The 11,468-nt window shown below is 52.1% G+C and overlaps 1 protein-coding gene across 1 annotated transcript; it reads right to left on the bottom strand.

Moving 5' to 3' along the window:
* Positions 1–538: 538 nt before the first annotated feature.
* Positions 539–10,706, bottom strand: SSRP1 (structure specific recognition protein 1). The gene is made up of 17 exons (XM_046017130.1): positions 10,566–10,706; positions 9,954–10,103; positions 8,841–9,026; positions 8,185–8,290; positions 7,710–7,900; positions 7,374–7,604; positions 7,137–7,240; positions 6,905–7,033; positions 6,402–6,623; positions 5,600–5,672; positions 5,047–5,185; positions 4,876–4,921; positions 2,800–2,929; positions 2,214–2,384; positions 1,970–2,058; positions 1,253–1,439; positions 539–1,025 (listed from the first exon to the last, which is right to left on the bottom strand). The coding sequence occupies exons 2-17, from the start codon at positions 10,005–10,007 to the stop codon at positions 954–956; spliced, it is 2,130 nt and encodes a 709-aa protein (XP_045873086.1). The 5' UTR covers positions 10,008–10,103; positions 10,566–10,706; the 3' UTR covers positions 539–953.
* Positions 10,707–11,468: the final 762 nt, after the last annotated feature.

Genomic DNA, 11,468 nt, shown 5'->3' with positions numbered 1-11,468 from the left:
CTGGAAGCTCTGCTTCCCTAGCTGGTCCTCACTTATTTGTTATGTCCCCTTCCTGGACGTAAATTCCTCCCAATCCCCACGACAAAAGCTTCGTCCATACTCCACACCTTTTCTGCACCCCCATCCACCCCCCCACTCATCGTCCGTGTCTCGTCTCTCCAGGCTCGGGTTTCCATTGCCCCGCGCCGCAAGAAGGCTGGTCAATCCTGATTCCATTATCTAAATTTGTGCAAGACCCTTGACTCATAGGTGATGAAGGGCTGGGCCAGAAGCGGCCTCCCTTCAGCTTGGCTAATGGAGTGGAACTGTGAGAGAGACTTCCTAATCAGATCAGCTCTCATTTCTAGCCTCTCAGGTGGCCCATCCCGGCAGAGAACTGTGAAAACCAATGCTCGTCCAACCGGGAACAGAACAGGATGTACCTGGAGGCTTGCTTCCCGTCTGGCCGGCAGGGCCCTGCCGGGTCACAGCAGTATGGTAAGCACCACCCCCCCGAAAATGGGCGATACAACAGGGCTAGAGAGAAGGCATTAGAACATGGTTTCCAAAGTCAGTTCCCTTTATTAAATGTTGATTTTTCACAGACCAGAAATACAAAATAAAAGTAGAAATAGGCCCCCGTTAGGAGCTATAGGCCTGACCTCACATGACCCCTGCTGCAGCAACTTGAACAGGAGAAGCAGCAGCCCTAAGGTGGGGAGAATAGGCCCAGAATTCCACCCTGCACCGCACTGCCCCACCCAATCTCTCCCCAGATGATAAAGAGCCACCCTTGGGAAGCAGAGGAGGACGCCTCCCCGGCTGCCTCAGCGAAGTGCATTCCACCAGGAAAGCCTGTCAAGATGGCACAAAACCCGAGGACTACATTTCATAGGAGAAACTGGTACCAAACATGGGTGGGGAGACCGCAGGTGTCACAGAGCAAGCCCAAGGAGAAAGAATTTTCCTCCTCTCTACTCATCAGATCCTGATGCCGAGTCTTCTGAGCTGGGGGGAGTACTGGCCAGCTCCTCTTCTTCAGAGTCCTGAAAATCAAAGGTCTCTTAAGGGCCCTCCCAGGGAGCCACTTTCCAGTGGTGAAGGACCCCTAATCCCATACCCACCCACCCCCAAATGCAGCACTGGCCTTCAGAACCTCCCGTGTGCACCCTTCTATTCCACCTCATTACTCTTACAGACCTACCACCCACAACCCAACCCTAGACATGCACCCCTCTGCCTCAGGTACCCCTCACCCCCAAACCTGCCATACCTCACTCCGCCTTCTCTTCTTTTTGCTCTTGTTCTCTCCGGAAGAGCTTTCATCACTGGACACAAACTCCTTGCTCTTGAAGCTCTCACTTAGCTGCCTTGAAGAGGACTTGGATGATGAGCCCCTTGAGGGTGTTGATTTCTTTTCCACCTTCACCTTTACCTTTTTCTTCTTCTTTGACTTGTCCCTAAAGCAGCAAGAGGGAAAAGGGCCTGGACCTTCAAGTTCACCCACCAAAACCAATCCACCCCTAACTTTAACAGGGCTTCTCTCACTCCCAGCCACACTGCCCATCTCACTATAAATGCAAACAGCCAGCCGGGTGAGCCCCAAGTGCCCCAAGGGAGAGCCTCCTAAGTAAATAACCAGAAAAATCAGAGGCCAGAACTTGAAGTGGTCTCACATGAACTGATTTGACATCCCCTGCTTTATCCTAAAAAGTTTCATGTGAATTATGTGCCATCACAATTTTTTGTTAATTCCTCCACACCTTCAAATAAAACTAACTCTATAGGAAAAGGGCCCCATTTATCCAGTGACCTCAGGAATTCTCCAGCACATTACCCATACTTGGGCAACTGCCTACCCAGACTTGAGAAGCACTGCCCGACAGCAGTCAGAGGTATCTATTATCTTTAACACCCCAATTCTCGACCTAGACCCACATAAATAGATGCCGAAAAGCACTTACTGGGCTGTTTTGTTCCCAACACTCACCTCTTAGAAGACTCACCCCGGCCCCCTTCATATTCTTTCATGGCTTTTTCATACTCCCTCCTGGCATCCTCAGCCTTCCGATCCCACTCCTGTCACACACACACATAGACCCACGAAAAAAAGAGAAGAATGAGCCCTCTTCCTGATGCAGGCAACATCTAGACAGAAAAGGTGCACCGATGGCCCATCCCTGCCCCCTCTATCAGTTACTAAGTTGCCACCCCTCATCTCTGCTGCCATTCACCTCTTTCTTCTCTTTGGACATTCCCTTCCAGATCTCGCCTGCCTTCTTGGAAAGATCTGTGATACTGATGCCAGGATGGTCTGACTTGATCTTCTCTCGGCTGGCATTGAGCCACAGCATGTAGGCAGACATCGGCCTCTTGGGAGCATTGGGGTCTTTGCCCTTCTTCACCTACATAAAATCCAAATGCCTTGAGCCATCTATTTATCACAGACACCAACCCTCTCCAAAACAAATTATTTAGATCACTTGCTCAGGGAAAAAAAATAAGACTGAAGAGGCATAAAGCTAGACTGAGAGCTCCCAAGGCCAGGAACCCTGTCTCCTCCCCCTGTACCCACTACCTCACTCACTAGGGACCCCTTGCCTCAGGCTCCTGGGACAGAAACTGGTCTCCTAATTCAGATCTCCCAGATGTTAATTAGTCCAAAGGCCAGAGAGAAAAATTTCCAAGATACTCCTCAAGGTCATATTCATTGGCTACACAAAGCAGCCCCAGAAGGACCACCTGATAGGCCCTACTGGTGGTAGACAGGAAAAGGTAAAGGGAATGGCTCCCCACCACCCTTCCATTCTGAGTGTGCACCTCCACAGGCTTCTTGCGGCTTTTTCGGTCCTTGGCCATCTTGGCCTTTTTAAGCTGCTTCCGTTTCTTTTCATCCCGGTCACTGTCACCCTCATTACTAGAGGAGCTAGCTGAGGCGTTGCTGTCAAACCTGCCAAGGAGAGGAGACTTAGACCCAGGAAGGAGAGCACCCCGCGGCCACAGGACAGGAGGGAAACAAGTCTGAAGCTACCTGCCAAAAAAAGGGCAGGTGGGACCACCGGACAGCCTCCTGGCCACTGGTCCCCATCCTGCTTCCTCCTCACAGCTAAAGTGGCTTCAGCTGTCCCCTCCCCACCCTGGCCCCTTCTCCACACCAGCCGTGGCATCAGTCAGCCAATGGAAGACAAAATAACAAGTGGGCTTCAGCTGCTCTCTTTGCTCATGGGCTGACCCAGGCCATCCCCACACTCTTGGGGACAGGCACTTGGGTCTTATCTTGCCTGGAACACGACCCAAGTACTCTTCACCACTTCCTTTGAGTTAGCTGTCTTAATCCACTCCAGTCTTTTCTGATAAAGAGATAATTACTATAGAAAAGGGAAGGGGCGCCTGAGTGGCTCAGTGGGTTAAGCCTAGCCTTTGGCTCGGGTCATGATCCCATCGTCCTGAGATCAAGCCCCACACTGGGCTCTCTGCTTGGCAGGGAGCCTGCTTCCCCGTCTCTCTCTGCCTATTGTGAGCTATCTGTCAAATAAATAAATGAAATCTTTTTTAAAAAGGGGGGGGACGTTTTAAAGATAAATAATAAAATAAAATAAAATCTAGGGGCACCTGACTAGCAGTTGGAAGAGCATGCAGCTCTTGACCTCAGGATTGTGAGTTCGAGACCCCTTGGGTATAGGTATTACTTTAAAAATATATATGTATACATACTTTATATGTATATGTAGATATTACTTTAAATATATATATGTATAAATACGTATATATAAAACGGGAAAATGACCTCAGTCCAAGTCCGTCCATACCCATATAATTAAGTTCTATCGGATAGGCATGGAACTCCTCAGAAGACAGACAGACCCACACTACACCTGTATGGTGCTGGATGATTTTCAAGGGATTTTTGCAAGCATCTGCTCACTGACCTTCATAAGTATGTGGCAACCAGAACTAGCAAACTCCTATATACATAAGCTAGGCCTATATATATATGTATATGTACGTATATATATATGTGTATATATACACCATGTATCTACATATATAGCTCTACAGATCTATTTGGGGTTGCAGGAGGTAAGTTGGATTTTTTGGCTACCCAACAGTCATTTCCAATTCTTCTGGATAAAGAAAGAAATTCTTCCTAATTTTCTGTGGGAACCACCTTGCCCCCACTCAGGACGGGCTCATTCCACCCCCAGAATTTAAGGGTGGGTACATGCCTAGTTCTAGCACATCAGCACACATCCTGGTAACTCAGGAAGGGGCAGTGACCATGCTGTTCACTGCTGCCCTGAGAGAAGAGGCACTTCTGGGTGTTAAACCAATAGCATTAAGCCTGCCCAGAGCTTCTGAGGGTCATGTGACACTGCATGGGCCAAACTTACCTAAAAATAAGAAAATCAGAGGAAGTAAAACAGAATCCCCACAACTTTTGAGCGTCTGGGTCCAAGTACCTAAAGCCCACTATATCCCTGGACTCTCCAGTTACGTGAACTTACAAAACTCCCTTTTATGCTAAAGTCAGTCTGAGTCACGTTTCTGACTTGGCAATCAGGAACCTTGACCAATACAGCAAGGGGGGACCACCTGAGGCCCTAGGTGAGGACACAGAGACTCAACAACTCACCCCAAAAATCACAGCAAGAAAGTGGGCAGGTGCTGGCTCTTATTCCTATTTTCTCCCCACTTGCCTTTTTGGTTTTACTATGTGCCTTGCACTTGCAAAGCCCCTGACAATTTCCAAAGCATTTCCGGTAATACCTCAGAAAAGGTTGCTCTTCCCCCCTGGGTCAGTAGCTAACATTAAGACATGAGAAATGTCCAGACATCTTCTGGCCCCTTAAGCTTATAGGCCTCCACGTCACCCCTGTGAGTGGAACCAAAACTCACTCCTCTGCCACGTCTTCCTCCTCTTCACCTGGATTGAATGACTCATCTGAAAAAGAACAGGATGCATCAGCTTTGCCCCAGAGACCCTGCCCCCCTCCCCAGAGGCCCAGCTCTGGCCCCAGGCAAGAACTTGACCGCCCTCATGCCCCAGCACTGCTGAGGCAAGCCCACCGGTTTCTTCTCCTGAGTCATCGCTGCTGTCGTTGGCATTCTCTTCCCGGATCTTGCCCTCTTCCTTCATCCGCTCCAAGTAAGCATCGTGCTGGTCCTCATCAGAGTCGGCGTACTCATCGTAGCTTGGGTTCATGCCCTAGCCAGGGAAGAGATGTGAGTGAGGGCCAAGTCACCCTGGCGCCAGAACCCTGCACACTCAAAAGCACCCCCGAACCCGTGCCTGTGAGTAAGATCAGCTCCCAGAAGACCCTGGGGCTGCATGGTCCACACACAGCGTCGTGCAGGGCCTATGCCCAAGAACCTCCTGCCAACCGGGTTAGTCCAAGCCCCTCCCTCTCCCAGCCCCACTGGGGGCTTCTGAAGCAGCGAGACTGATCTAAGGTCATGCTGAGGAAACCTGCACCGGGAAGGGGGGAGGGTCACACGCACCTCTTTTTTCTATAAGGGTAAGAAGAAAAGACAGAGTGAAAAAGAAGGCAAAAGAATCCCCGCTCCCTCTACCCCCCCCGACAGATCAGAAGAGGCTCATCCTTCCCTCACACACAGGTACCTCTTTGAGTCCTCGGTTTTTGATGTTGAGTTTTTTGGCATTGACAAAATCAAATAGCTTCCCATACTCCTCCCTGTGAGGTGAGATGAACCAGGTTACTAGACAGGCGGGGCCCATGCCCAGGGTGGGCTGCACTCTATCCTAATACCCACAGGCCAGGACAGGTTTTTGGGTCGGGAGGTGCTGACCACGTTACCCAAGCTAACAGCTCGGAGAGCCCCCAGAGGACTGTGGTAAAGAAGAGTCAGACACTAGTCGCAAAAGGAACATGCAGAATCTCAAGTGTCTGGGAAAGAAAAGGTGGGGAGGGTGTGTACCTATCCACCAGATATGCCCAAAGCAGGGGGGAGACATCACAGAAAGGGACATTTACACCTTTATGCTAGTCTGAATTTTGTACTTCACAGGGTTGTCGTGAGGAGGAAGTGGAAAGACGTTTGAAGACTTTTGGCCCACACTGAGCACTCAATAAACATTAGCTGCTGTTTTCTCAGGCACAGAGCTCATTCCAGGAAAGGGAGAGATAGCATTTCCATCATGGGGGGAGTGAAGAAGGGCTAGTACTAAACACATAATATGGGCAACAATTTAAGTACAGAAAGCAAGCCAGGGAGAGGCTTTCAAAGGCTGGCCACTCCAAGAAGGACCAAATCCCAGGGAAGCAAAAGAAAAGTTCTGCTCAAGGCCTGAAAAATTGGGGACGAGTCATAGTCCCAGAAAGGCCCCCACGCCATGCCAGGCTTCCCAATAGAGGCTCGGTCCAGACCAGGATTCCCATGAAGCGACTGGCAGAAGCTCTCACCTCTCAATGCTACTGAAGGTATACTGGGTGCCCTGCTTGGTCTCAATTTCAAAGTCAAAGGAACGAGTGGTGGTGGTACCACGGGCAAAGTTGACAAAGGAGATCTCATCAAAGCGGATGTGCACAGGTGGCTTGTGGACGTAGATGAAGCCCCGCTCCAGGGGGTAAAGCAGTCCTGAGCTTGCCTTGTAGGAGCAGGTGATGCACTGAGCTCCTGAGTGCCTGGTGGAAGAGGTGGGGAGCCCAGTCAGTGTCTCCCCAGGAGCAGGAGGCACAGAGCCAAACGCACATCTCTCAGCAGCGACACACATGTGCTCAGGCCCTGAGGGTAAAACCCACTATGCTGCTCTAATGGAGACAACTGACACCCGTCATGCTCTGACCCAACCGGACCTCTAGGAGACTGTGTTCCCAGCCCAGGTGGGGTTTACCAAGAAGACACAGCATAGCGCCCCCCGCCCCTGCCCCCTGGTCAGGCCAGGACCCCAGGCCGGCCCTCTCACCCTTGGAAGTTGCCTGGCACTGTGATCTTGCGGTTGACCAGCGCTTTCATGACCCGGCTGACCATCTCGTACAGGGATCCTGACATGTTCTTAGTGAGCCGGCCCTCAAAGCGCTTCTCCACCTCTTCCCTACAAAGAGAGGAAGGCGAGGTCACCGGTGCTGCTGCCTTCTAATGACATACCGGTCTCCTGCCTGGACAGTGGAAGGACATGAACTCAAGGACATACTCACTCATTCATGTTGAGAGTCAACGAGATGTCCTCATCCTTGGAGAAGAGGAGGATCAGGAAGTGGTAACGGGTTTGGCCCTGCTTGATGGGGGGATCCAGACTGATCTGGTAAGGAAGAGCCGACAAGGTTGCACACAGATCAGGGTTCCACAAGAATTGCTCATTAACCAAACACCGGCAAGACGGATCTCTTGGGCAAACACCAGGACGAGATCCAGCCCCCATGGTTTCTGCTTACCACAAAGAACATCTGGCGCTGGTCTTTGTGGGGCAGCAGAAAGAGACGCAGCACCGTGGTATAGGGGATCTTGTAGTCAAAGGTCTTGCCGTGAAGGTGCAGAAAAGTGGGGTAGATCCGAATGTCGTAACGGCCTCGGGGAGTCAGACACTGCAGCTCCCGGAAGATGCAGATGGCGTCTCCAGTAGCCTGGATCACATCCGCCTTCGACAGCACATTCTGGGCAAAGGCCTGCAAAAGTACACGCTGGTGATCAGGCAGCAGGGACCCTGCTTCCAGGCGAGCCAGGGCCTGCTCAGCACCATCTGCTCTCAAGGAGACAAGGGGAGGCCTCACCTCAACTGGGTCCACACCATCCTCCTGAGTGGGCGGCACATAGAAGCGCACTTCCATGAGGGACACCTCCGCGTCATCGTTCTGGTGGAATTCCAGTGTCACCTCGTTCTTGCCGGTGGTACACTGGGACACATTGCTGAGGGGTATCTCAAAGACAGGCTGGTCACCGATGTCGAAGGACAGCAGCTGCCCTGAGGGGAAAGGGCTTATCAACCACAAGCTCCTCCCCTCAAGTCTGCAAAAACAACAGTCCCGCCAGACTGTCCACCCCAAGGACAAAGCACTGGACTATGTGGCCGCACTATACCCCCAAGACCAGACACAGTGCCTCATACACTATTGGTCCTCAATAAATTTATGATGAATCACAAACTGACAGGAAATGAGAAACAGTAGCAGAAAAAGAGCAAAACAAGGTAAAGGCTGCAACCCGTCATCCTATCTTCTTCTCCAAACCTGTCTTCCCCAGACTCACCACCAAACTTCACCGTTCCCCAGTTCCAGCCCTTCACACAGAGGTCCTTCTCCATCAGCTCAAGGCGATAGTGAGTTTTGAAGAAATCCGAGAGTTTCTCAAACTCCTGTGGGCAGAGGAGAGAGAGAAGTCCCTACAAATCCTTGTGGCCTTTGCAGAAACATTCTGGGATTCTCTCTGAGAAACTGCCCTCAATCTACCTTCTATCAGAAACCCAGCTGTTGAAAGAAGCTATGGCCAGAGGCTGGATCTCAGAGTAAGGGAGGCGTAAAGTATGGTCATCTCCTGGTCATGGGCCTCCCCATGCTCTCTGACGTTATACAGGCAGTGCTTTAATGAAAGGGAAATTAACATGCAGTAAAGCATTTAACTCAAACAATTCAAAACAGAAAAACAAACCTCAAGCTAAAGCACTAAGATTCTAAATCTGGACAAAGGCAATGAGCAGAAACCACCAAAAAAATCACAACGGTAGAAAACCTTCTGGAGTCAAACACAAGACACCCAAGGCTGAACACTGCTTAATGGCCATAATGGCCCTGCTCTGAGGGGCCAAAACTAGCAATTACATGCTTACCAAAAGAGCCCCAACTCTTTCTAGAACACTACACAAGGTGGCAGAGTAAAAGGAGGTTTATGGCCACAGGACACCTCACCGATTCTCGGAAGCCGTCATACTTGTAGACATGGCCATTCTTCGTAAGCAGTTTAAGTCCGTGGCCCAGGGCGACACGGCGCCAAATGCCTTCAGTCAACTCGCCGGCCTGGATATTGTCCACTTTGCCCGTCTTACTATTCTTGAAAATGATACCCTGGCGGCTCAACCTCAGCCGGCCATCGTTCTGTTGGGAAAACAGGCCCAAATGCAAGGATACAATACACACTGTGTATGGGGCACAATGCCTACAACTGGGCTGGCCAGACCCTGATGCAGGACCAACAGATGCAGGGGGGAGGGTGAGGAAGAAGAAACAAGCAACCAGGAAATCTGGATCCTAAAACCAAACCCAGGCATCCAAAACTCCTGCAGGTCCTTAGTGTGCCCTTGGGATAGAGCAGCACGAACAGTCCCTTTCAAACTGCAATCCTAGAACTCCTATACAAACGCTTTGTGAGTTACAATGGCTCAACTTAGAATTTTTCAACTCCATGATGGTGTGAAAATGATACACATTGAACAGAAACCATAATTTGAGTTTTGAATCTGTTATCTTTTCCCAAGCTAGCAACAGGTGGTACAATCGTCCCCTGATGCTGGGCACTGGCAGCGAGCCATAAGCTCCCAGTCGGCCACACAATCACCAGAGCTAATCACCAGGGTCAACAACCCATATGCATACCACCCTTCTCTACCAGTTCTGTTTCACTGTTTCAGGACAGTATTTAACAAATTACTTGAGCTGTTCAAACTTTGTTATAAAGTAGACTTTGTGTTTGATGGTGTTGCCCAACTGTACGCGATGAAAACATTCTGCACCTGTTTATGACTAAGCTAACCTACGATGTTCATCAGGTTAGATGTTTTAAATATGTTTTCTACTTAAACAGTATTTTCAATTCACGATGAGTTTTTGGCGATTTAACCCGGTTGGATGGGGCAGGAAGATTTGTATGCATTGCCTTTTGTTGGGGGAAACACCAACTACACCTTATCCTCCCGCTCCTTTTCTAAAATAGCAACATCATCAAAGCAAGCTCTTACTAATGGACGAATGGTCTACTCCTCCTTCCCTCTCTCAGCCTTTACTAAAAGCCCAGGTCCTTCTTACCATGGAGCCTTTCACCTCCTGATAGACGTCGTTGAACTCCAGTGTTTCCGCCATACTGATCTGCCCCTGTTGGCCTCAATTGGGAGCTGGGCCCCAACTCCTGGGTGGGTGTCCGGGCACTCAGCACGTTGGGAATCTGAATTTAGGAGGCTAGACAAATATCAAAGACAACATCTCACTCGGTCCACGGATGGAGCCAGGTGGCAAGTCCTGGCGGAGCCTGGGATGTCTCAGAATCTCCTCTGCCTGGGAACCTACAGCGGGCCCTGAAGACCTCAAGAAGTCAGGCCCAGCAGGGGCTGGAGAACCCGGCCTGGAGGAGCGCTTACAGCGGGACCCGACACCGGCTCGGGGCGCTCCACCGGGCGCCATGGCAACGGGCAGCAGAACCCCGGGGCCTGACCCTCAGCCGCGCCCCGACCCAGCTCCGAGTGCAAGGCTTCCCTCCCAGCACTTCCACCGCGCCGCGGCCCTGGACCCGCGGCTCCCCCGCCCCCTAAAATGGATTCGCCCGCTGCCCGTGGATTCGAACGCGGAACGGTCCATCTTGAGGATCCCGCGGGGGGAGCGGGGCCCGCGCCCTCTCGGGGCACGGGGCCGGCGACCACCCACCTCCTCAAGCTGCAGCCTCGCGACGGCCCAGGTGCGGGCGGTGGGCGCGCTGGGGGACGCGGGAGGGGGGGCGGGGACAAGGGGGATGGGGGGGACGCTGGGGAAGCTTTTCCCTCGTGCGCGGCCCCGCGTCCCGCCACCGGAAGCCGTGCACGGACCATAGAGAGCGTGAGCTGGCTAGAGAGACACGAGCCCGGCCCGCCTACGAGGCGGCCTCCTAGAGCGTCAACCGCCCAGGAGGACCTGAAGGAAGCGCAGCTGTGATTCAATTCGCACCGCGTGGCACCTGATGTGAAGATGGGAGGGTGTAGGGCTGCTTAGAAATTACACCTCTCCAGTGGAGGACTAGGTTCTGGAGAGAAATTCTGTAGTTTTCTCTTGTCGGGCTTCCCACGGACGCGTGTGTGTCTCTCCCAACGTCCTGCACAGGGGTGGCCCCTGTGGAGTAGTAGAAAGGAGCCTGTGGGGCAAGAAGACAAACACTGCGCGCTGCGGAGAGAAATGAGCCGCCCGCACCCAGGGCGCCGGCGTCACGGCGACTATCCTAGTCGCCCCGGCGCCCAAACGCTTCACTTCGGAAACCGCGGTGTCGGGGAGGCCTGGAGGAAGCTGGCGGATGGCGGGGTCAGGTTCCCGCGCTCGAGTCAGTCCCCTCAGAGGCCGCCCGGATTCGAAACCCCGTCTGCGCGGCCTGGAGGCCCGCCCAGGAGAGGTTTTGGAGTGTGTCCGCCCCAACCTTCCTTTGCAGATGGGAAAACCGAGGCCCAAAGAGGATGTGCCCAGGGCCCCAAGCCTCCTTGCCCCCCCCCCTCTAGTTCTCCTCCGTCCTAACCCCTGCGATCTGCATCCAGAACCATGGATGGTACCTGTCCTGCCTGAAGACATTAGAACAGAATTTTTTTT

Source organism: Meles meles, chromosome 8, assembly GCF_922984935.1.
Source record: "Meles meles chromosome 8, mMelMel3.1 paternal haplotype, whole genome shotgun sequence".
Taxonomy (NCBI): Eukaryota; Metazoa; Chordata; class Mammalia; order Carnivora; family Mustelidae; genus Meles; species Meles meles.
Note: the sequence above shows the minus strand (reverse complement) of the source record. Positions and strands in the feature narration are given on the sequence as shown.

Coding starts and splice junctions, on each gene's coding strand:
- SSRP1 (XM_046017130.1), bottom strand. CDS start 10,007: ATGGCGGAAACACTGGAGTTCAACGACGTCTATCAGGAGGTGAAAGGC. Junction 9,027..9,953: donor AGGAGGTGAAAGGCTCCATG/GTAAGAAGGACC, acceptor TTTTCCCAACAG/AACGATGGCCGGCTGAGGTT. Junction 7,034..7,136: donor TTGACTCTCAACATGAATGA/GTGAGTATGTCC, acceptor CTCTCTTTGTAG/GGAAGAGGTGGAGAAGCGCT.